This window comes from Artibeus jamaicensis, unplaced genomic scaffold (assembly GCF_021234435.1).
Source record: "Artibeus jamaicensis isolate MK-2021 breed Jamaican fruit bat unplaced genomic scaffold, CSHL_Jam_final contig_889, whole genome shotgun sequence".
Lineage (NCBI taxonomy): Eukaryota > Metazoa > Chordata > Mammalia > Chiroptera > Phyllostomidae > Artibeus > Artibeus jamaicensis.
In genome coordinates, this window is record NW_026522005.1 from 668,236 (window position 1) to 695,408 (window position 27,173).

Genomic DNA, 27,173 nt, shown 5'->3' on the forward strand with positions numbered 1-27,173 from the left:
TCCCTTCCTCTCTCTCTCTAAAAATAAGCAAATAAAAAAATGAAATGTAAAAAAATAAAATACAGAGTTTTCAATTTGTGTATATGTTCCATGTTGCAACATTTAGGTAAAACATGCTCTGTATATAGTACTTTTAATTATGCTGATAAGGCGATATTAAAAAAATAGTATCTCATAATTGTCTTAGTGACACTAGGGCCCTGATAAATAAATATAGCTATGAAGTCAGTGAGGATGGTGCAAAACAGAACCAACATTTCTTTAGGAATATTCTAGTCATCACTGCAGTTTTTGGGCTAGTTAAGAATTCCAGGCTGGCCTGTTTGCTGGGTTAGCTCTAGTATAGAAATGGCTACACCCACACACTCCCGCCCTGAGGTCCACACCTAGCCACTGTTTGCAGTGCGACTCCTGCAGATTTCATCTCGGACGGAACTCTGCACACTCCTCCATCTACATGCAATACCAGTTATGAGGATCTGATATACTAGCGTGGTCACTTGTTCAACTCTGTCCATTTTAATTCCTGTCTAACCATCTGTGACAGAACCATTTATCTCAGGCACATTGATGTTCTGCACATGGGGAATGATGAACTGTTTTCACAGGTAATAAATAACTCTCCAACACTGCCCATTTCTCCATCTATTCATTCAACGATCACAACACATGTCTGCTATTTACCAAACATTGTGATCTGCAATTTTATCTTCATTTTGATAGAAGAGATCAAAACTTTGAGAACTTAAACATCATAATGGGCATAAGGTCATACAAATAATTAGTAGAGATATTAACCAAAATATTTTCCTTCTGACCCAAAGTCTATTAAACTGCAGACACTGGTTTGCAGACATTTACCAAAACTGTCCATTTATGTTGTCAAATCTAATAAATATCAGTCACTGCACTTAAAGGAGCTATTCAGAAACAGAATGACTCTGAAATCTAACATTCCCTGATACTGGAGGGCCCACCTTCAAGTGTGGATGCTCCTGATATTCTTCACAGTTAACTCTGCAGGGCCCCAAAAAGGGAGGCAGTTCCTCTTGAAACAGTCAAATATAAGATGATTGACAAGTGTCCTATCTTTTTTACTCAGTAATGTACTGATAAAATAACATACAAGTTGCTGGTTTACAATTGCTTGCTTCTATTTTTTAATAAAGCAGCTAATATTTTAATAATTTTGGTGAGTTCTCCATTGTTTAGAATGCCATTTTTCAAAATAATTACTTTCAGTACAGAAGGACTCCTCACATAGTGATATTTTTCCATTCCAGTGAGATAATAAGTGAGTGCATGAAAAGAATGTAAGAAAAGGGGAAGCTCCACTCACATCCCTGAAAGGAGAGGGATGGAGAGAAGAAAACCAATACCTCCCATCTGACAACAAAAGCACAGGTTGAAAATAGAACCAACTTCAAAAATAATTAGATGAAACGATGACAACAGAACCAAAAAATGCTAAGGTAAAGGTTTGAGATTATCTTTAAACTTTTAATCACTGGTTGTGAACATGTGCTATATGGTTGCTGGTCATTATTAATAAGAGGGAAATTCAACTCTTAGCAGTATCACATGCAGTAAAGCAATAATTTGCAAACAACAAATGATAAAGTTAGATTGACTTTTCCAATTATTAAACATTTACTGAGCCCTGGCTGGCATAGCTCAGTGAATTGAGCGCGAGCCTGCGAACCAGAGTATCGCGGTTCGATTCCCAGTCAGGGCACATGCCTGGGTTGCAGGCCAGTTCCCAGCAGGGGACACATGAGAGGCAACCATACATTGATATTTCTCTCCCTCTCTTTCTCCTCCCCTTCCCCTCTCTCAAAAAATAAATAAATAAAATATTAAAAAAAACATTTACTGAGTGATACTCAATGCAAGACATTGTGCTAAGTGCCACGAAATAAGAAAATTTAGAGGACTCAGTTCCTAGAGTCAAGAAATTTCTAATCTACTCATGGAGCTGAGACATGTTCAAAAGTAACAATAATTCAGAGCTTTTCTCCTTAGGTAAATGTCAGCCATTCCCGCCCACTTGTGTAAGTCAAAAACTTTTAAGCCATCCTTGGTTTTTCTTCTTGTCTTACCTCATCTGGCCTAACAAGATAGAGGATAAGGAATGGACAGTGGATGTAGGAATAAAAGAGTAAGGTATTTCCATAGGTCGGCAAGAACATGAGTGTCATGAAGAGTGTTGAGAATAAGTGGAAACAGCTAATGGTGAGCATTAACATGGGGAGCTAGGACATGTTTACATCTAGAGAAGGAGAGTAGGCATGAGGTCTCCAAGCTAAGAAAAGACTTTAGAAACACGCACATGGCCAGGCAGCCGAATCCTAGGGAACAGATGGAGGAGACCAACATCGAGAATGAAAGTGGAGGCAAGAAATATTTAGATGTATTGAAGGAGGAAGAGAAGAGGTCATCAGAGAGAAAAAAGGCAGGCACACTCTAATGCTCACTAAAAATACATGACAGGATAATGGCCTGTTTGAGACTATGTAATGACTTATAACTATTTAAAGAACAATTTAGCAATCCAAAGCTTAAAGAAAACAATAAACTTTATTATCTAGTATTTCTAATGTGTAATAATTTGGCCCTTCAGTTATAAAGTTACTATTCTGAGAATATTTTAAGGTACTTAATAAAGATACAAGAACATTCACAGTCTCGTAAGGGTTTTAAAAGACTTCTATTCAATGTAGGCAAATGTGATAAAGATAAAATTAAACATTATGAATATATCAATAATGTACTTTAAAAGTCAGTCATTTCAGAATATATAGTTTAATTCAGATTAATGTCAATTTTGAGCTGTGACTGACATCTTAAAAATGTTGACTATAACTAGTTCTTCCATAAAAAGTTTAAGAAAAAAATAAATTCCCATGTAGTGCTTTAAAATTTTAACATCCATGGATGGTAATATTGTCATATAAAAGTAAAATAAAATGTCTCTATTTGTTGCTAGAGGTTCATAAAAAGATATTTTGTAGATCAACTGTCACACCGTGTCATATCCTGTAAATGGCATGTTCTCACCTCAGTGAAATGCCCGTTCTTACACAACTAAGGTTTATGTATAATCCCCAAACTGGATATCAGAGAAAACTAAATGTACATCTGAGTTATGTCTTATTTTTTAATCTCTTATTTTAACTCATTATTTCCCAAATTGTAAACAAATCTCAAATCTCCACATTAGGCCATTTTAGCAAGTATCAAAGGGCAAGGGGAAAGTTCCCCATTAAGAAAAAATGGAGACCACTGTACTTGAACAACAATAATAAAAATGTAAAAAAAAAAAGGAAAGAAAATTCACCATTTGTGAACACTTGTCACATGCCTAGAACTCTTACGGAAACATTACACACATCATTTAATTTAATCTATTAAAATCCATATGAATGTTAGTTATTTTAATCCTGTTTTACTAATAAAGAAACTGAGGCTCAGAGAAGGTAACTAATGCGAACAAAACCACCCAATTAGAAACTTGCTAGACCCAGAATACAAACCTAGGTGAGTCAGACTCCAAAGCCTGACCTCTTTCCAAAATATACTCTACTGGCTCATAAGATTAATAAGGGTCAAATGGGGACGAAGGAAAATAAAGAAGTTTTAACTCAATGTAAGGAGAAGCTCTCTTGCATTTCATAGTTCTTAATTGCTTTTGGTTTTACAGACTTACCCCTTTTACATGTCATATTCTTTAAATATGGCTTACTATAAGCCGATCAAAGCTAAAATTTATATGACTGAGTGCATCATCGCATTATTAACTACACAAATAATCTAAGTACCAACTGACTATGCACTAAGCAATATTGCAATTATCTAGCTAAACCACATGGTCTTCTTGCGTCCTTCTCATTAGCTGTTCATGAGCATAACAGCAAAGGCTCTGACTTACATCAAGTGAGGGGTACAACCAGCAACCTGAGAGTCAAAGATTCTGGCTTTAATTCACCAATACCCTAAGAGATTTTCTTCTAATCAATATCCTTCATTCATATCTAAATCCCTATCCAAGGCAAGGTATTTGTCAAAGTCAAGGCTGATCAAGAAATGTGATAATGAGAGCCCCTTTGCAAATAAAAGAGTGAATTTGCAAACCATCCTTTACCTTCCAGAGGTACTTGTTCAGAGGCTGATTACACAATTGTAACAGTAATGACCTCCTGAATCCCAGAGTACAGATATGTGCATTATTAGTCACCACTTTTGTTGGATTCGGGGGTCCTTGATTCCAGAATGATCAAAGGCTCTGGGGAAGAGGCATCACTTGGGATGTCCACTCTGTCACGAAGTAACTGTTACAAAAGGCAAATAACTGGTCTCAAGCTCTTATTTTCTTCTAGTAAAGTGAGGATCATTGAATCAACTACCTCATGGAACTAATAATGAGTGTTAAATTACCTAGGACTCAAAGCATGATAGATATTACTATTAATTTATTATGATTATTATGATTAGTTTATAATATTCAATTAGATAGCCTCTGAAAAGCAAATTAAAATTTTAAATAGTCCATACAAAACTAATAATAGTTCTACATGATCTCAATATAGGAAAACATTTTAGTCCTAAGGCTACTCGGGCTTTTCGAATTCACTTTTGTAGTCTTTTGTACATATTTCTATCATGTGCAGCTACTGGCCCTTCCCAAGCTCTCACTTTGACATGCAAATGCAGTGCTGTGTGTCCTACAGACGCCGGAACCCACACAGCCTCTTGTTCAGCAATCTTGGCTCACACGGTCCCCAACCCAGTAATGGCAAGGGCCACCGAATTAGGACATTGCACGATATTAAATCCGAACCCATCCTAATGGTTCTCATTTTATGTGCTACTGAATTTAAGGCTCAGCATAACAACTGAACCCCTATATCAATCAACATAGTTTCTAAGAAGGATGACTCATTGAAAGGCTCGCCAGAAGCCTAAATTCCGATGATTTATAGATAAGGCTGATTGTCAAATGCCTAGACGGAGCACCCCAAATAAGCAGGTTTGCACAAAACAGATATGTCTACATATTTGGGGTATATGATTGCTGGATTACACGCACAGTCAAGTGACACACAGTGAATTTAGGTGCTGCGCCCGGCGTTGAGGACATAGTAACAAAGGAGGAAGACATGGCCTCCACACCTCAGCCATTTAATTTCACTCTCCCCAGCAATTACCGTCACAGGGGTTTGCGATTTCAAACCAACACTGCCAAGACTACCTCTTCTTAAATATCTGCAGTTTGGGCTGTGGCTTCACGGACCAAATGCCAAACCTCTCTATTATCGGGAACTGGGGAATAGGCTTTAAAGGTATGTTTAAATCAGTTGTATCAAAAGAAATTCCATAACAATTAACTCCACAAACATGCTATGAATGTTACACACAAAACATTGTTGCCGAATTATATATTTTGAAATAAGATTTGACCTGTGTCACCAAGCAATCCATATTATCTGTCACCATTGAAGGTAAGTCATACCCTGAGAAATGAGTGACTTTGGCTAAGTATAGTAGTCATTAAGCTGCCAAATATCTCCAGTTGTCTTTCTGAGGAAGGGTAGAGTTTACTCCCCTGCCCCTCAATGTTGAACATGTCTATGTGGCTTCCTTTGAGCAATGGAATATGAGCAGGAATGGTGTTAGCTCGCATCTGTGGAAAAGCTTCCAGTGACAGTATGTTCCCTGCCACAGTACCCAGCACTGTTTTAGATGCTGGAGAGCCGTGAGCCTGAGCCCCTGGCTGAGGATGATGGGCCAGAGAGCCCAAATCCTACACATCCAAGCTCAGTGGACAGGGCTGGGCTGTGCGCAATATGTATGAGAGCCAAGAGCTGTCACTGCAGTGTGAGCCAGTTAATTCAGATTAACACACCGAGTACACAAAAGTAGGTCTCTGCTCTATAAAAATGAGAGCCAGCTCAGAACGGAGGTGGAAAAGCCCTTTTTTGGAGGTTACTGAGGAAAATGCTCATCAGATGCATTTGATGGCAGACTTATCTTACCGTGCATTTTATTTTTCATAGTCAACTAAAATGATACAAATAAAGTACCATGAGAGGATAGAGAAATACAACATAATTTCTGCTCAGAAACTTGAAGATTGATTATGTAGTTACGTGTTTGAACTACCTGAATCAAAGTTAAGCATATTTGATGAAATGAGGATTCCTGGGCCCAAATCCGAACTGATCGAATATTTGAGGGCTTGTTAAATTTGCATTTAACAACGTATCCAATTGACTCCTGCATAGTCTTCATGGGAAACCTTGATTTGGGGCCAGAGGCTGCAAAGTAATAATGGCCTACTGTGCTTTGTCTGAGATGCACAAGATTTTGTACGTCTTTATTTAAGTTAGAATTTTTTGCCCTTTAAAAATTAAGAAACTCCCCATAGAAACTGATATTTCTAACAACTTGTGAAAAATAATTGGAGTATCTGGCAACTCTAAGTTCAGACACTGTCTTGGCAATCGCCTGATGAAACACAGCCCCCTTTGCCAGTGAAATCGCACACTCCAGTTCCTCAGTCCCCGTAATGTCGGCCCATTCCTCCATCTGCCCCGGGCCAGAGAAGCATAAGAGTTTGAGTCCCCTTATTCTGGTTTTGGAACACTGTTACACAGACGGGAGATTATGTTTTGGAAAGTGGGGAAAAGAAAAGTCACTGAAGAATTACATAATCAAATCTAATAAAAAAAAATCTGGTCACATAGAAAGCAGGATAGAGCTAGCTTTTCATACTCAAATGTTTTTTTAAGGACAGACAAGGACTTACTGTTATTTACTGGCCAGGCAGGTATCTTGACAGGGTGACACGGACTAAATGAGATTTCTGGCTGAATGTAGAGGACACACCCCCTCTATTAGCAGAACAGTTGCTTGCTTTCAAATTCTGTCACTAATTCTATTTCACTTTCTGTCATCGGGAATTTCAGCCTGGGGTCGCTAGATCTACCATTACTAGAAGACAGAAATCCTCATTTTTATTAGAAGTATCCTCATTTCTACATGTTTAAAGTTGTTTATTTGGAAACAAAAACATGCTGATGGATCAGGTAGGTGCCTGTGAACTAGAGGACAGCACCACTGGAGTCCGGAGACCAGAGAGGAGTAAAGAGAGTTTGAAAAGTTATTCTCCGTTGGGTTTTTAGCTCTTGCAGCTTGACAAGTATAAAGGCCAGTAATCATGCAGGGGAATCACAGTACGAAATGCAGTTTTAGATGACAAAATTACAAATTTGCTTTCCAGAAGTTTGAGAAATGCCATGTATGAAAAAACACAGTTTATCAATTGTCTCTTAAACTATTCAGGAAATATGATGATTACTGTCTCCCTCCTAGATGTATTACACATTCCTGGGCCAGAACAACAGACAACGGGTCACAAATGTCTGCCTTTAGAGATCTAAGTGTCCAGTTGGTGGAGCAGAGTTACAAGACAGCATGATAATGTTTTGCCAAATACAATAATGGGAGATATGCCCAATAGAGATGTGTGGTGCGTGTGTGTATGTGTGTGTGATGGTCGTATAAGGCTGTTAGAAATCAGTGACATCGGAGCTAGAACCAGAAGAAAGAAAAATGTGTTCCCAAAAGAAGCAACAGCCTACATAAAGGCCCTCAGGCTAGAGAAAGCCAAATGCATTAAAAGCTAAAAACTGAAACAAGGTCAGTGAATTCATTCTCCTTCGTGCAAGATAGTGATATTAGGTGAGAGATGGGGTCAGAAAAGTGAGCAGAGGCCAGAGCCTGTATAAGCTACATTAAGTTCTCTAGACTTGATTCTGAAAGTAATGGGTGATCACACGAGGGAGTTCGTCTGGGCAATAAGAAACAAACTTGCATAGACAACAGTATCAGGACTAAAAATCATGCACTTGTAGGTTCATTTTGAGGCTATGGAATCAAGTAAGTTTGTTCTAGGAAAACCTTTAAAGTGAAAAGCAGTAAGAGTGAAAACTATAGAACCTTAGGGAGCACATTTAAAAAGAAAGAAGATAAAGAGCAACCCAAAGAATGAAACACACAAAGAAGGGTAGAGGGACACAGAACCAGGAAAAGAGACCTGAGTTGCAGGAGAAGATAGGTCTGTCACATCAAACAGAGCAGAGAAGTCAAAGACAGTGAGCGCTGAAGGCATGCTGCCATTTACCTCACATGTAAACACAGTGGAGCGCAATGTTTATACCTGTAAACATTGATATTGGTCAATACAACTTGCTACATTAATCACTCCTTCACTTGTACCAATCTCTTCCCAATCAAAGCTCACTCGGCTTTAAGAGAAGCTCATAACTGGAATTGTCATGCAATGGAAGTACTTGGGTTTGCATAAATTCCTAACTACTGGAAGCTGGAAGACAAAACAGTCTTTGTACGCTTCTCAACTGAACAGATTTTTAAAAGCTTAGCAACCTTATTCTGTTAGCTTGTATTCAGGCCCATACGCTGCCTCCCAGTGTCTTTACAATGAAGAAAAACTGGTCTTAGATTTCAGTTCCTGAAACCTTATTTTCCACTCTATTTGCCTTGACACAAGCTACAAAAAAGAAAGAGAGGGAAATTTTAGATAGAAGGAGCACTGCAGGTCACTGCTACAGTCCCCTGATTTTTATGTTTTGGAAATTGAGGCACAGAGGTAATAACTGTTTGTCCAAGGCCCTGGACACTTTTAAAAAAAAGTTTCCTGCCCTGGCTGGTGTAGCTCAGTGGATTGAGCGCGGGCCTGGGAATCAGGCAACCACAGTTCGATTCCCAGTCAGGGTACATGCCTGGGTTGCAGGCAAGTTCCCAGCAGGGGACACACTGCAACCTAGGCATTGATATTTGCAACCATATATTGATATTTCTCTCCCTCTCTCCTTCCATTCCCCTCTAAAGTTAAATAAATAAAATCTTTTTTAAAAGTTTCCTGTGCTTAGTGTTTTCAATACTCTTGTACACTGCTTTGCCATGGAGAACTCTTCGGATCAAAACAAAGGCCCCTTCCCCTCTCGAGTTCTTCAAATACAGTTCTTTAAGAATTTAGGAACCTCTAGATGTATGATCTGGTCTTTGTAAGTCACTCTAATACAAATCATGTATAATATCTTTAAGGGAAAAATCATACTTTTTATCTGCCCCAAAAGAAAAGTTTGAAGCAATTTAAATAGAATATATAATGATTTGAAGATAGATCTCTGTTATTTTCCCTCAAGATTACACAGGTGGAAAAATGTTATTTGCTACAATTCTATATCCAGAATTCAATTCACATTATAAGCTGTTATTCCTACTAATTTAGTTTATAATCTTGAAGTCAGTGGGGTTTTTTTTGTACAACTAGTCAGCTGGAATATCTAACACATTTTTATGAAGATTCAAATACTATCATGGAATTACCGCAAGTTAGTTTTAATATATATATATATATATATATATATATATATATATATATATATATGCATATTCATATGTGAAGACTGTGGTAGAATTAAAATATACTCATAATTGGATAGGGAAATTGTATTTAATATTATGTAGTATATCCACAGAAATTAATTGTTAATTCTACTATTCACTAATAACTTGGCAAAAGCATATTATAAAAAACAAATTTGTCTATGATTCTATTCTGATAAAAATAAGGTTTCTTACAGCCACGCCTTAGAAACAAAAATGTCAGTTCCTAACTCTTAAAGAAAACCAAGAAAGTAATCATAATGGTAACAACAGCAGCATTTACTTAGCACATTCAAGGCCTTGTACACACAGGTATGTGAAGCATCACACTACCCTCTCTGAGTGGTGGGAAAGATTTTGGAAATGACAGGTCACAAAACAGTCCCCTAAAGGGAAAGGATCTGATGAGGAAACAAGTGCTATGTGCCTGACTGACTTTCACATCCACTCACTTAAACATGCACCTGCCCACTTTCCTTCTCTTCTGATAGATTTTGCTTAAATTCCCAACTGTTCCAAGGCAGCAGCGACAGTGGCAGAAATTGCAGTTGCTCCCTGTAACTGGGGATAGTCAAATATCTAAGTGTGACATGCCTCGATTCAAAGATGGCACCGAAATTGACAAGTAGTAGACTGGGTGTGGCAGCAGCTAAAGGGGAGTGACAAAGGCGGGCAACATCAGTGTAATAAGCGGAGCTGAATCAAAATATTAGTATCTCCATGCTGAGTTAGCAACTGGGTCCCATGGGACTCTCCTTCATCCCTGAATTTCACAGATAACAATGGAAAGCCTACTTGACCCTTTGTGCTAAAGCTGTGAGTCATAAGATCAGTGTGGTGGCCGTCAAAGAACACCTTGAAGAACACTTCAGATTATCCGAGAAGCTTGAAAGAATCCAAGTTGAAATGAGTTTTGCTACAGCAATGTTCTCGCTATTTCATCTGCCTGACGTTATCCTTTAAGAATTCTGACATTGCTATTCTGGCTTTTAGGTCTTTAGAATAACAAGTCTTGTTTTTGATATTTGCTCTCTTTTCAATGGTGATATGTTTTTAACACAAACATTAGTAGTAATGTGGTTCTGTTCACTTTTTCGCCTTAGTTATCTTTGACCTTGCAAGTCTGTAATGGATATTAAGGCAAAAGCTACTCAAATTAATAAAAGAATATTCAGCTTAGTTTCTTTGTTTCTTAGCAAGGGGCTTTATTATAATATTCTAATGACAACTTCCTTTAAAATGCTCCGTGTTCATCCTCATCCCCTTATGACATTTCACCATCAAAGCCCAGCCCACTCACTATATTAAAATTCTAGAGCTCCAACTCCTCCAATATGTGTTGGACCATTCTTCTGCTAGTCTACAAAGTGCAGCCGCCAAGCCTCGCATGTTTTGCTTCGATGATTATTCTCTCTCATGCCCTAGATTACTAATTAAATGTGCCCTCCCATATTCCCCTCTACCTGACCTGAACACCAGCCTTGCAATTCCATTTTCTTTTAATTAAGACTTCTTCTCTCTTGGTATCCAAATTTTAATCTTTCTTAAACCTGCCTGGCATTTTAGTTCACTATTTTGTTTCTTGGGAAATTGGAGAGCTTCTCCATGTAATCATACTAAGAAAAATGAATTTGTTCCATTTAACACAATTCTCTGACTATGGCTGATTTGCTTAATTCTATTGTAAGGGCTTCTAAAAATTCATATAATTGAAAATTTTTGGACTCGCCAACCCAAATATCAGAGTAATAATTCTGCTTCTTTTGTTTCAGAATGGAGAACCTTGTGAGGTTCTGGCCTGGTAACTCAGTTGGTTAAAGAGTCACCTGAATCAGCCAAGGTTGTAGGCTCAGTCCCTCGTTAGGGCACATACAAGAATCAACCAACTGATGTATAAATAAATGGAACACCCTTGGTTGTTCTCTTTTGTTGTTCTCGGTTGTTCTCTTGGTTGATGGTTCTCTCTCTCTCTCTCTCTCTCCCACCACCCCACTTTCTTTCTCTCTCTAAATTAACAAAGAAAACTTTTTAAATTATGTAATAGAACCATCTTGTGAGTAACTAGGAGTACACTGGAAATCTTTCATCTCTTTCTAAATGTTTCTCATGACACCCATTCCCTTCGTCCAGACCACTTTTCCAGTTCAGGTCTGGAGACCTCTTTCCCGGGGAAGCTTGTCATGCACACCCCTCCAACAGTACCTGATCCTTTCCCCTTCTTAATGGGAAGTCCAATGCTCCCCCGACACCTCCTGAAATACTTTTGGTACCACCACAAGACATAAATAATGGGTTTGGAAATGTTATCAGGAGGCATTTATAGTTCTTGTCCTTTTTCATCCTTCTTAACCCTGTCACATAACTCTACTCCTCTCCACTCATGGAGGAAATCCATTGTGCCACTCATTGCATCATATCCCTGAAACATTTCTAAGATCTCTTAGACTTTACTAAGCACCTCTACCAAACAGTTGAAAATAGTGCTATCTTAATTTGCACATATATCTCTCTGTGATACTATAGCAAAAGAAGAAAAATCTTACTTTTTTATGCTTTAAATCTAATTAGTAACATCCTAACTGATCACATCTGCTAGGAATGCTGAAATACCTTCATATAGAGAGATGGGCTTCACACACACCATCGGAACAATCTTTGTGCTACAGCTTGCATTCAGCCCCTAACGAGGAGCTAACATCCTGAACATCTAGGAAGATGTTGGCTACAAAGGATTCTCTTACCACACAGTATATTTTTGAACTGTATGTAAAACCATTTTTCTTTCATATTTTTTCATTTATTTATCTATTTACCTTTTGTTCAATTACAGTTGTCCCCATTTCCCCCATTACTCTCCTTTGCCTTACCCACCCCACCTCCCACCTTAACGTTTTAAATACTGAAAAAAATCAAGAAGAAATGTAAAAAAGATAAAAGTTCACATCACTTAAATCATGTCAAATCTTCTACATGTTAGTTTTAAAAATTTTTAAAGGATACTAAACCTTAGAAAGATAAAAAACTACCATCTAATGTAAGTTGCTAAAAATGAAAAAAATGCAATGGAGAATTAATTCTAAGGCACCAATGTCATGATGAATTGATTTCCCTAGTTTGATGAGCTTCTATATGAAAATTTTTCAATTTAATCATTAAGTTTATTCTTTCCATCCCTTATCCTTTAATGATAAGATCTGTACCTCAAAGGATGAGAGGACATGAAGTTGTAAGTTTTTAGAATTTTCTTTTGCAGGGAATATTAAAAAGTCAAATACTCATTACATTACATCTCATGTCACTTATGTATTTTTAATTCACAGGGCATGTCTAGTTAATATTTAACTCAGCTGTAGCTCAAAACAAGTTAAGATAAGGCAGAAAATAAGGGTGCCTTATAAAGAGAACTAAGGCATTTGCAGAAGTTTCAGCTGGAATTAACACTCACTTATTACCTCTGGGAATGCCACACAACAGCCACCCCTTCGACAGATGGGAAGACATGCTCTCTGATGGCTAGTACTTCTGTAGATATCACAGCTCTCAGCCTGGCAGTAAATACGCCAGAAATAACTTCTCCCTTTCTGAGAAAAGGCTTACAGTTCAATAAAGGCAATAGAAGGTAATTGAAGAGTATTCTCAATTAAAGAAGGAAAAAATCAAACCAAAATCTAGTATACTCAAAGGCAGAAAGAGCAAAATCTGGTGTGATACAAATTTCTGCAAAGACTGGTTCTTATTCATCATAGAAATTCCACCACTTAAAATAAGACCTAGCAAATCCTAGGCCCTTAGTAAGAAATAGTTTAATGAATGAACTGTGATTATAGGTACAGAACTATATACATGGTACAAGTAAAAGTGATTTCTTCTCTAAACTTCAATAGTATGTTCTTATAGCAGGACAATGTGTTCTAGTGTTTTGATTTATGTTGGGAATTTTAATGTACCTACCTTATCTGTCCTACCTTACCTTCATCCCTAGGAGACCAACACTACACTTTTACATCTTTATACCCTGTGGAATGCCTGACACACCAGAAGCCTTCAGCACACAGTGTTAGGGAACAGAGTGCAAGAATAGTGGCACCTAACTTGTTCCATGTTAATACATTGAAAAGTAATGAACTGCTGGATGGCCAACCTGTTTACCTGGACATCTCCACCACTAACATAGATTTCTACAATGTGTTGAGTAGTAGCAATAATAGTAATAGTAATAGTAACAATAAAACAAACAGATTGGTCATGCCTATGGTCCAATTTATCCATTGTGTTTTTAAAAAAGAGAAAAAGAAAGACATTGGTTGCACCAGAGTTTAAATGCCAGAAGGCAAACAATACAGTGGGTGAGGCACACTTGTGCCTAAAAAAGCAAAAATAACAATTCTCCAAAGTTATGACTGAAGGCAACACCTTTCTAGCAGCAATGGTTGAAAGAACAAACTGCTATTAATCAGAAATGTTTTAAGGGAAAAACAGAGCCTAGTTTTAATTAGATCTTTAAAACACAGGTAGCATCTCTGGGCCATGCACATGAATGATGTCACCCGAACAGTGATGTCATTTTGCAGGACAGATGCTATTTGGGAATATAACTTCCACCATGCAACCGAACATGTATCATTCCTTCCGTGCACTCAGTCTGCCTGTCTTATGAAATAATCACAAGCTATATATCTAGTAAAAACAACAAACTGAGAAAAAGTTATGCAAAATTGCCTCACTCTAACCATTTCTCGAGAAGCCTGCCTTAGTATTATTCTGACAGGCAACACACAATATGAATGAGGGCGTGTAGGAAGGCTAAGATGGTCCTTAGTCTTGCCTTGAAATATTAGAAAGAATCCAAAAATATGTACACAATGTTACCATGTTTTTTTTACCTACTATGCACTGTGATGAAGCCCATGTGATTTCTGGGCCAGAGGAACAGCAGGCCAGGCTTGAAGGAACTGACTTTTAAATCCACCCCAGTAGCATTTCATTTCAGGCAGTCAACAGCTTTCTGCTTTCTATGCTTTGTGCTTTCCACAAAGTAATTTTAAAAGAGTAAGAAATGACAAATGACTTGCTACTGGTCATTTACACATTTTGTGAAAGCTATTTACACTGTTGTGTGAAATCACCCTAACTCATTTCCATTTTCTCACTCATGACACAATCAAATGCAGTGTTCCCCAGGACCTTTAGGCAAACTCAGGTGACTGGAGAAGATCTGGTGGTTGATAGTGACAAAAATCACTGAAATTTTCTGATGCCCAAGGCTTATTCTAAAAATCATCTTCCTATGGACACTTTAGACTCTAAAGTTTAGAGAATCCCAGGAATCTAAGTCAGTAGGGAAGACAGACCCATTTCTAGCTGCCTCATGCCTCTTGGAGAGCATCAACCCCAAACACAGCTGCTCAATGAGGATAATTCCAAATATCACCAATTTCCAAGAAAGCAGAGTTCCCAGTACCTGGAGTTTATGATCTCTCCATCTGAGATTAGAACTTCTTGACAACCTAATCTCTTCCTTTCTGCTCATCCTGAACCCTGCTTTCCCCTTCTCTCTCTTCCAATTCTTTACGGAGATTCCAGATCACTCGCAGTGTGTTGTCTCCCTCCTGACGCCTCCACCACGCCTCATCTCAAATGATCATCAGACATCAAGCACACACTCTGTAGTCGCGAGACCCAGAGTTTGCCATTCGGGACCTAGCACGTCCCAGGTTAGGTTAGTAGATATGCTTCTTTTGATTTTACATCTCTAAACTCATCACTGATGTCATAGGTTAATAGTAAGCTTTTTTAATATAACTTTGTTCCTAGAGGTGAATTCATTATTATGAATCAATGATGCTCAATGGTTGTATGTCATGATAATGATTATAAAAAAGTAAAAAAATGTCATATTTTTGTGGTAGTTTTTGTTTCCAGGGATTCCATACATATACAAAGATGTGCTGGCACAATGAAATTGGTCATTTAAGATACAAATATCTCCTTTGTTTAAACATAGGTTATATGCACTACAATTTTATCATTTTTATAAGTTGCAGCTGTTATAATATAAGGGAACCATTCATTGGATGATGCCCTCTATTGCATTCATAGTAGAAGTAGTATAGCAGGACCAACAAAAACAGAAATAATATCAATATGAATTGAAGTCTTAGTCCACGTGTCAGAAACTGTGGAAAGGACTTTGATTAAAAATATCAAATCCCAGAAAACCATAAAGTCACATAGTTTAACCCCATTGTATAAATGAAAAAACAAAAGCAAGGAGACATTGAGTAACAGTTTTGTAGTTAATATATGGTGGCAATAGAATTAAAATCCAGTAGTGCTGATGTCATTAATTTATAGAGTAAAATGATGTTATTTTTTAGTTATATTTTATTGAGTATGCTATCACAGTTGTCCCAAGTTTTCTCCCATTGCCCACCTCCATCCAGTGCCCCCAACTTTCTCAGATAGTCCCCACACCGTTGTTCACATCCATGGGTCATCCATAGGTTCTTTGGCTGCTCCATTTCCTATACTGTACTTTACATCCCCATGGCTATTCTGTAGCTACCTATTTGTACTTCTTAATCTCCTCAAGTCTTCACCCATTTCCCCCACACCCCCCTCCCATCTGGCAACCATCAAAACGCTCTCTGTATCTATGATTCTGTCTCTGTTCTTCTTGTTTGCTTAGTTTGTTTTTTAGATTCAACTGCTGATAGATATGTATTTATTGTCATTTTATTGTTCATAGTTTTCTTCTTCTTTTTCTTAAATAAGCCCCTTTAACATTTCATATAGTAATGGTTTGCTGATGATGAACTCTTTTAGTTTTTTCTCTTCTGGGAAGCTCTTTATCTGCCCTTTGATTCTAAATGATATCTTTGCTGGGTAGAGCAAGCTTGACCATAGACCCCTGCTTTTCATGAGTTTGAATATTTCTTGCCAGTCCCTTCTTGCTTGCACAGTTTTCTTTGAGAAATCAGCTGACAGTCTTATGGGAACTCCTTTGTAGATAACTATCTACTTTTCTCTAGCTGCTTTTAAGATTCCCTTTTTATCTTTAAACTTTGGATTTTTAATTATGATGTGCTTTGAAGTGGGCCTCTTCACATCCATCTTGTTTGGGGCCCTCTGTGCTTCCTGGGCTTACGTATCTATTTCTTTCACCAAATTATAGGAGTGTCCTTTTACTATTTTTTCAAATAGATTTTCAATGTCTTGTTCTTTCTCCTCTCCTTCTGGTACCCCTATGATGCAAATTTAAATCCCAAAATGTTGGTATCCCAAGGCTTTGATCCTCATCATTACTTTATAGAGTAAAAAGACATTATTTAGAGGTCAGACTGTCTCATAGGTTCTGGGAGAGATAAGATTTGTCTATAGTATTTTGCCTACTGAATAGCCTATATTTTATTTTTATAAATTTGAGAGAGTAAAATTCATAGAACATGTTATCACATTCTCCCTTTAGCCTGAGGATAAATATTCAACAGTGAAGTTAGAAACTCACCTTCAGCTACTAAATCTATGATCTTACATCATGTTTTTCATGGCCTTAAACTGAAAAATTCTTCAAGGTTTTCAGAGTATATGACAAGATTGCTGGGAAGGGAAATCTATCCAGACAATCTCCTCAAAACAGCTTTTTGAAATGCAATTAAACATGGTACTCAATCTAGATTTTCCAGATTGAATCTATAATTTAGATACCAAGGCTTGTCATTTCCAATAGTTGTCACCATTTTGCATCATGGATATTAGCTGTCAAAATATACAAGACCTGTCTATACATTCATTTTTCCAATGACCCCATAAAATTGGTCCAAAAAGTAAATGTTGCTACCTTCATTCAGTTACCCATTGGAAACCTCTTATGAAATATAAAAATCACAGGCTGATGCCATGAATTGCTAGCTTCAATGACTAGATGAAGACAAATAGAAAAATTGATTCAATATTAGTTCTAGCTGATCTGAATGTGTGGTCTTGGCAGATAAGGTATCAAGGAAGACCCATGTCAGGCTTCCAGGCTCATGAGGAAGTAAGCGTACAAATGCACAAGAGATCCCAATATTTTCTGGCCATGATTTTAAAGGATACTACCTCTTAAGATGATGTTCTCCTTGAAGAACCCTTCCCTGCTATTCCTAATAATACTAATACTTATAAGTGTTATGTCACATTATACATTCTTAAGACTTTTAATTTACTTAAGCCCACAATATCCCTTCAAGATATAAACCAAATAAGTAGAACTTCTTTCACTTCACAGATGAGAAAATTAAGTAACAGTTGGGATAAATGAATCACCCAAAATCACAATTAATTCATGATAGAATTACATCTAACATTAAATCAACAGTTTGAGTAATGGACCCTGTCTGGTGTGGCTCAGTGGATTGACCACGAGCCTGAGAACCAAAGGGTCACTGGTTCAGTTCCCAGTAAGGGCATGTGCCTGGGTTGCAGGCCAGGTCCCCACTAGGGGATGTGCAAGAGACAGCCACACATTGATGTTTCTTCCCCTCTCTTTCTCCCTCCTTTCCCCTCTGTCTAAAATAAAATGAATAAAATCTTAAAAAAGACTTTGAGTAATTGGTGTAATAATTATTCCAATTCACCAAGAACTCAGCCTTAAATATGTTGATATTAACAGTGAAATTTTAATGTGGTAATTAAATGACAGTTGCTACATTTATTTTAAGAATAACTTCTGTAGTTGATTATTTTCCTGGTAGAACACTAAAATAAAATAAAATACAATAAATAAAATTAAAATTTATTCAAGAAATATTTGAGTGCCTACCATGCACCCATCACTATCTCAATGCTGGGGAATCAAACAACAATCCCTGGCTAAAATCCCTGACTTTGATAAGCCTACGTTCTAGGTAAAAGACAAAAAATAAGAAGTTGACATAACATTAATAAAGATATCAATTATTTTGTATTTATTTGGTAGGCTTCATTGAGAAGGTGGGATCAATGGATATCCAGGGAAAAGGCTCCAAGGAGCGTCCCAGTGAGTTCAAAGAACAGGAAGAAGGCAGTGTGACTGCACTGCATTAGCACAGAGGAGGTGAGGTCAGAGGAAGCACAGAGAGGCAGACAACGCTGGGCACTGGCGGCCATGGCAGGAAGTCTGGGCCTTGTTCAGAATGAAGCGCAAGCCACTGCAGGGTTTGAGCACTTGAGAAGTGCAAACCATTTGAGCAGATGGTCTGGCATGATCTTACTATAATTTTAAAGAGGATCTATTGTTCATTAGCAAATGTCTTAAAATTTTATCATTCAGTATACTGTTTAACCTTTGTTATAGGTATGAATCCCAATTTACCCCACTTCTCTCAGAATAAAATAGAATTATTCCAATTTTTCCAAAGAAAATACCAAATCTCAGGATCTCTAAGTAACTTGTCTGAGATAAGACAAAATATAATAAGTGGCAGAACTAGGTGAAATAAACTATTTTTCTAACTTGTTGTCCGAAACTGATTGATCTTTCCTATGTATTTATTTATATTAAAGTCACAAAGGAAAGAAAATGATAATTGACATTAGTTATTCAAATTATTCATCAATAGAGATGTTCGCTTTGACATATTTAAATGGAATCAAACCAATTTTCACCTTATTAAATTCTCAGACATAATGAAACAAGTAATTTCCCTGAACTTTCTATTCGAAATGACATGAACATCAGGGTTAAGAACTTTAAATGCAGAGGTAACCATGATAGTAATTTAAATTCACAACAGTACATTTAGTTTTTTAGTTATTGCTATTTAGTAACTCTCTATGATATCCAGTCACTGTGCTAATTTGCATATATCATTGTATTTAATTCATCCACACTTTAAGAATATTACTGTTAGTGATCCCATGTTATACAGGACAAATGTGGACACAGAAGGGCTAGTATTCAAAGGTTATAGGACTAGTCAGTACCAGAACCAGGATTTTACCTAAACCCTCACTCTAAAGTTAGGTCCCTTCACTAAGCAACACTACGGATCTGCAGCATGGTGCTCAACATATCATTTCAACATGGACAGCCAGATATGAGTAGCTCCATTTTACAGATGATTAAGTGGTCACAGAAAAAGTTAATCAAGCCATCATTTATTTTATGCCCACAATATGCAAATCAATACTTAGTTGCTGAGAGCACACAGAATTTATGATACAATATCTTGCTTCAGTGAGCTTGCAATCTAGTTAAAGTAACAAGAAACACATAAGAAGATAATAAAAAATCCAAGATAACACATAATAAGTACCAAATGTGATACAGAGCTAACCACTACTAAAGAAGTGCAACAGAGAGAAAATTGAATCTGGGCGCTTCGTTTCAGTTAAGAAAAACGTTTGCTAAAGTGGACCATGTTAAGGTGGTCTTTATAGGAAAGGTAAGATTTAGATCAGGGAGGATAAAGAAGAATAATTCCAATGAGAGCTGATTATGTGATCCAAGGCCAAGGGAGAAGAAGTGCCTGGATTGTCAAGGGAAAATGGACAGATGCATCTGAAGTGCAGAGCGGATGAGAGGGCAAAGGAAAAGTGAAGGCAGAGAAGTTAGATTGTAGAAAACCTTGTCTGGCAACTTGAGCACCTAAGAGGGGAGAGACGGAATAGATCCTTGTTGAATTGCCAATAGGTGGCACACCCTTTGTGTGCATTTTTGTTTATATAATCCTCTTGTCAGCCCTATGAGGCAGAAAGGGGGCTGTATCATGGCTATTTTAAATAAAAGAAACAGAGATTATCTGGCCAAGGTGCAGTTTTGTGTGGGGGTAGAACAGAAAATCTACCCTAGATCTACTAGCCTCCAAGACTCATATTCCTTCCGCTGCTCCTCACTGCATTCTACTGAAGGCAATAGGGAGCCACCAAAGCCATCTGATCAAAAGAAGAGAGTGTCACTGGAAAGAACTGTGAGAATAAAAGAAGACGACTGATACTGGCATATGAATGATGTCAGATAAACTTGGGGGAACAAAGACACTAGGCAAGAATATCCATTTAATCTATTGCATTAATACAAACAATATGGTGACAGGGATTTATATTTGAGTCCTAATAATGGAAATAAAATGAAAGTAAGAGATATTACAAAAGAAATAAAAAGAGATAAATGGCAAAACCCACATCCTACAACAGGTAGTATCTACTACCCACCAAACAAACACCATGTAATTATTTTTCCTAAAGCCTCAGAGACAAAATCTAAGGTCTAGCTTAAATATTTTTCATTTTTGACAGTACATCATTAAAAAATAATAGTAATACAATCTGTGGCTTAGGAAAATATCTGCCTTTGTACAATGTACCTCTCAAACCACTGAGATGCACTGCGAGAGCCCTATGCTGGCATACCTTTGCTACATGAGTTTGGCCATAGGTCGCTATCAAATGTGCTAGTGTGGACTGCAATACCTGATATTCATGCACACTAGGCATATGAAGTACTAAGGAAATATTCTGTTCCTTTCAATTTTCCCTTAAAGAAAACTAAGTGTAGATTAAGCAATTGAGTTCTTTTTGAGAGAAAATGTATCATCTTTCTGAACATTGTTCTTTCCCAGCACTTCTCTCTTAAAGTTCAAGGTACTATTCAGGAAACAAGTAAAAAACTAATAGCAGTTAAATGGTATATTATTTAAAAACACGTTGTGTCTTTTCTGACTTTTTCTGATTCCTAGATAATCCAAACCATATAATTGTCAAATGTACATAAAATTAACAACTACCTGCATTTTTTTCAAAGAAAATATTTACAAAAACATCCAGGCACATACATAATCAATTGCTTTTTAAGCAATTTACTATTGCTAGGTTGCCAACCTAGCAATAATCAGGCTAACTATAAAAATCGTTGGTTAATATCATGTTCAACTAGTTTGTATTAATTTTGAATTGATTGTTGAACTGAACATCCGAATAAGTACAACACACATGTGATCAATGCATGCGTGCAGACATGTATCTCATGTTAGAAGTGATGAGTTATAATATTTCAACTCAGAATCCTTTACTGAATTATACATTTACCCTACTTTCACCTGATCTCCTTAGGTTATCATCCAACTATACTGAAGGATAATTAAAATTTAACATATTAGCCAAGCCTAATTTTCTTCACTTTCATGAATAAAAATAGATTTTTTTCTGAGTCAAAAATGAATGTTTCAATTTGAAGTCAAACTGTGCCAACAGCCCAGTAAATTTAGGCCTATGGCTAATGTACACCTAAAACGTCTTTGAAAGTTTCAAGAATGCCAACCTGTGCTACATAGTAGAAATGTCACACGCTGTATAATAAAATGCATCACAGAATCCTAAAAAGAGTATGTGTTGAAATACAACCAGATACTCTTTCATTTATGTAACTCACTTTTGCATTTGTGTACTGATGTTAAAACAGGCATTTGTAAAATATGATGAAGGAAACCAAAGATGGTTACAAATGCTTTTGTAACCAAAAGCATTTCTGCCCAGTGATGTTACCCTTTTACATATTCTAAGTTTACAAATGAACTAATTTAAAAGCTATTCATGCAGAAAGGCTAGGCTTTTATGAAGTTACGCTAAATATATATTTAGTGTGTACAAAAGGAATCACAGAAAATGTTTATTTTATATACTTTACCTTCTCTTATCTATGGTTTTTAATGTATAGCAATGCAGTTCTATATAAAGTATATTAAAATATAAATATTAACCTTAACTTCTAAAGACACTATTTTATGAGAGTTCAAAAAGAAATAAAACTATTTTTACCTCCCAGTCCTGGTCTAAGCCGATTATCGTAACCATCCAGAAGTCTGTCTAGAATTCTTGTAAAGATGGTAATGTTATTTTTAGCCTCATCTTCTTGGATGCCAGCCAGCACCAACCTAAACAGATAATTTTACAAGCTGATATATATATATATATATACACATATGTGTGTTTTGAAAGTGCCAACATGCACTTATTTCTTGATTTGAATTTTAAGCCCCCCCAAAATATTAGTGCAACCCATTTTCTTTCTTCCTTGCATTTCTATAAATACTAATATGTCTATGGGGAAGGTAAGCAGGCCACAGAAAATGGATACTAAATACCAGATTATTATAAAGTTTCATGTCAAAATTATTTCAGATATCTTCCATTTAGCATTGTGTGTGGACTACCCCTTTTTTCCTAAAGCCCATTCCATACAATATGTTATGATTGTAGATGATCACATGCAGACACTAAGTGGAATGTTATTCTGCATTTAGAAACCTATGATAATCAAAGGATCTCCTGAAATATATCTTCAGTGATTCGAATATAAATTGGGGGAAAATTGCCTCCTTGGAGGCACTAAATTTCTGTCTTCCTCATAAATGTCTTTCTTTTTCTCTTTATGTCTTTTTCTCTTTCAAGCCAAGATGATTTCCTTACTTTGGGTATACCTCCACCCAATGGCCAAGTACAATATAGACATCAGGGGAACTCCACTGGCTGCGTGCCAGGCGGGCTTCAGTGTAGCCAGGAAGTGGAGGTGGGCTCTGGAAGGATCTGCAGCACATACATAGCTGCAAAGAGCCTTGGAGGAGACCTCTCCACACTGGCCTGGAGGACAGCCACAAGGGTCACCTAAGATTTACATGCCCAGGTACTTTTGTGAGAAATTTGCAGACAGAACACGTTGTCTTAAAATATCACCAGAAAGAGGGTTAGAAAGAGTGATTTTCTCCATTATTTCTCCATCAAAAGCTAGAGACCTAATTTTGTGATATCCAGCAAATTGGTGCAAAAGAAACTGGATGTATAAAACAGAATGTCCCTTTTCATTGCCACTTTTTCCCCAGAATGATTCAGACATTTAAATTACTAGCCAAGGGAGAAAGAGAAAGAGAGAGAGAGAGAGTCCTTTATATAAGAGAATAAAATACTGGCACGAGCATTACTGGCCAAGTATAGAACAGAAAATTAATAGATGGAGATATAGTTAAGCACTGAGGATTTTCACTGATTATAAATTGACCATGATTTGTTCACTCCTTTAAAATAAGATTCTGTATAATCTGCATTCTGATCAAGTTGTATTGTGTAAAATATCACTGACACAGTCCATTTGCATTTAAATGATTATACAGCTAGTAGCTAAAAATAGTCACAATACATTCTAAATGGGTAACCAACTTAAACTATTGTCTTGAAAGAAAATATTAAAACCCCAATATGAACATAAGCATTTAAAAATTATGCAAATTAGCTCATACCCTCCAGTTTCTATGTTACCTTAAGGTAATTTTAAATTCAATCATAAAGTTCCACATACAGATTTTTAGTCAAAAGTGTTTTTTAATAACATATCACAGTTTCTTTCTAAAGTCAGTATTAAGATTTTCTCCACTTAAAATGAGACTTTCTAAAGAGATTTCTTCTCAGTTCTAGAAGATATGTTCATACTTTGACAATTGTTTGGGCAGGGAAATGAAAAATTAAAAGGGACATAAGGATATAATAAAGACTTATTTCTCTTAAAAAAGAGAAAGGAATGGTTATATGAACAGTCTTATGCATGTTGTATTTTTAGTCCCTGGTATTTTGAAAACATATTCTAAAAGCAATAAATAAAAGATGCCCATGGGAGATAAAATCATAAAAAGGCCGTAACTATGATAAAGCTGTTGCAAGGAGTAAGAATTATTTCATGTCTGTAGAACATAGGCAAAAAAATAGTTACGTGCTTAAAATCAGTATTCTTTATGACACTAACCATTTTAAGAGTAAAAGATCTCTAAATCAATAATATAAAAAGTTGATTAATAAATCAAGCTTTTATTTCATTGTTTGTGACTGTGGAGTTGTATACTACCTCCACCTAGAGGTTTAAGGCTCACACATCATTTAGGCTTCTATTTTGACTAAAAGAGCCAAGATGGGTTTTAAAAAAGGGGGAAAAAACAAAAAAAAAATAAGTTAGCACACAAATCATTGTAGGTCAAGCTTTTTCATTTGGCTTGAAGGAAGAGTGTTGACTTCTTTACTGATTTTTGGTGTTACCGCAAGTGCATATAACTTAATCATTTCAATTCCTTGCAAAAATATGCCATTCGAAGGGTATTGTTTTCTTTGGTGATTTAAAAAAATTATCTCTGTTCACTGTTGCACTGACAGCTAAAAGCAAGAAGCAGTGAACTTTTTACCATCTCTGCCACTTCACAGTTCAGTTTCTTGGTACAATCTTTTTTTCATTAGAAATAGTTCTTCAAAATACTCTAGCTTCTCAAAAGCCACCCCTGCCCTGAGGCCATTCAAGAAACACACCTTTAACCTGAATTAAAAGAGTCCATAAACATCTCACCTGGCTGGGTCCCACATCAAGAATACAAGAAGCAGTAACTGCATGTTGTAGATGTTCAATTTCGTCTTCATCGCTGCTCTTCATAAAGCCATAGAAGAAAACCAAAATACACTAAAAATTAAATTCAGTCCCACCATCCAAATAGCCCAAAAGACTGGGAATTGGAGTTAACGCGATGGAGGTTATTCTGGGGAGTGAGTGTAGAACATGATGATTGGGTAAGTTTGGGTTTTGGGGTTTTTTTTTGGGGGGGGGGAGGGTGACCAGATTATCAAATAATCACACCGTCCTCTTCCAGTAACTTTCCCCAGCCCCATCATCAGCAAACACTGTTTTGTGCTCACTCAGAGACATGTAATGATAACACACGGGACCCTGAACTGACATACGAGCTAGAGTAGAGTGTGGGTTGGTGGAGAGAGTGAGAAGGGGGAGGAGAGATGGGCACTTCATGCCACCATCCCCTCCGCCAAGACCACCTCCGCGACACTGGCGAGAAAAGCAAGGGGGCAGCCAGCCCACTTTTTTGATTATTATTCTTTTCATGACAGTGAACTGCAGCCCTCACCACTTCACTTCTTCACTCTCTCTAAAATAAACTATAATAATCCCCGTTCCTGTCCATCTACAATTGCCTAACATCACATCTTGGAGGCAGACGGTTGGGTTCAACTGCTGCGAAACGCCGCGTCTGACAGCTGTTCTCGGAGCGGAGGACCACAGCCCGGCAGGAGCGCGAGGCTCCGGGTCTGCCCTGGCCGCCAGGCTCGCCGAGCACAGCGTGCAAAGTTGAAGACTGAAAAAGAGCCAGGCTAACGTGCTGCCGGGAGGGTGTCTCGGACCTTATTTTACTTGTAAATATGCTTCTGATTATGGGCGCCGAAATTATTTTTTAGATGGGCTGGGGAGGTGGGGGCGACCTGAACCTCCTGGGTTTCCAAGGAGCAGGGGAGCGTGGAGGGGATGAAGCATCATGCACGGGAGCCAGAGGCAAATGGAAAGGGTCCCCGTTGGGACTAATGTGTGCGACCTTACCTGAAACAACAAGCAGAACTGGGTGTTTTCCTCCCTGTGCCCTGATCTCGAGCAGACAGGAAACTTGAGAGAGAAGAGAGCGCCAGAGATCCTGACTGCAGCAGCCGAGCGCCGAGCGAACGGGGAGCGGAGGGCTGGTGGCTGTCGGGGAGGAGCGCGAGGAGCGGTGGCGGCAGTGCCAGGAGTAGAAGGAGGCGAAGGCGTCCGTAGTGGCGGTGATGGGCGGAGGAGGAGGAAGAGGAGGAGGGGGAAGCGTTGGCGGGAGCAGGCGGGAGGGGTGGGGGACTGGAGCGGAGGCGCGGTGCGCGCGGGCTGTAGCGGGCACGAGCCCCACGCCTGGAGAAGAAGGAGGAGCCAGGCCCGGGAGGAGGGCTAACGGGGTTTCGGGATGTGCAGGGACCCCCGCCCGTTCTCCAAGCCCGAGCGGCCGCCCCCAGGGCACCTGCAGCTGCACAGCCCCGGCTGGCCGCCGGAGCCCAGTTGCGCCTGGATCGCTGCACCCGGCATCCACACCGCGCCGGAGGAGCGGAGCCCTCGCACCTCCCGGGACTGCTCCCCGCGGCAGCCCGCCGGGGCTCCCCGGAGGCCCACAGGTTCCTAAAAAACTGCCGGTGGGTGTCTGAGCGCCCTTGGCTCCCCGGCTCCGCGCCCTGTTGCCTGCCCTTAACATTCCCTGGCTCTGGAGCTACGTGGCTGCGGAGCAGAGGTAAAGCGGTACCGCTCCAGCTGGAGGGCGAGGGGGACTAATCACGCCTTTACTTTGTCATCAGCACACCCACACAGGACCAAGTTCAACCGATATTCGTGGAATCAGACAGCGGGAAGTTTCTTTGATTGCCTGAGCCATCTGCATATACCACTCATTCCTTCACACCCCCTGCCAGCAGGACCGATTTCTCCTCAAAGCTCCGAGGGTTGGAGACTTCCCTGGAGCCGGTCAGTAAAGTCCATTTGCAAATTATACGGCTTAGGAAACCTCCTACACACTCTCAGCAATTCCCCTCCACATTTCCTTTCACAGGCATCCTTTTCTCCCTAGCTGGTGATCAAACTCATCAACAACTCTAGAAAGTTTACATTTTCCCAAAGCAAATTGGACCTGCTGCATTTCTACTACCTCTGCGATTTTCGGTCCCCCCCTGGGTTGGAAAAGGAGCAGAGTGAGGTTTCCCCCATTAGGGCTATTTTTTCCCTGTACAAGGGAGACCTGTTGTAATTCCAGCCTCTATCGTGCATTTTAAGCATTGTGTATTTGATATGTCTCTTTTCTATTTTATGTGGGGCAATAAAATGTGCAACTTGAACAACAACAGACATTTTCCTTTTC

General features: G+C 38.3%; 1 protein-coding gene across 3 annotated transcripts in view; it reads right to left on the reverse strand.

Moving 5' to 3' along the window:
• The window catches only part of GABRA2 (gamma-aminobutyric acid type A receptor subunit alpha2), a 102,526-nt gene extending 76,473 nt beyond the window's left edge, over positions 1-26,053 (reverse strand). For 2 of the 3 annotated variants that reach the window (XM_037151865.2, XM_037151868.2), the window contains exons 1-3: positions 25,847-26,053; positions 24,812-24,889; positions 22,249-22,364 (exon numbers count right to left, since the gene is read on the reverse strand). In XM_037151865.2, the coding sequence (XP_037007760.1) occupies positions 22,249-22,364; positions 24,812-24,882 (187 nt within the window). In that variant the 5' untranslated portion in view covers positions 24,883-24,889; positions 25,847-26,053. The remainder of the gene's footprint in view (positions 1-22,248; positions 22,365-24,811; positions 24,890-25,846) is intronic. The other variant, XM_037151867.2, reaches the window with a different exon arrangement.
• Between the last annotated feature and the right edge of the window lie 1,120 nt (positions 26,054-27,173).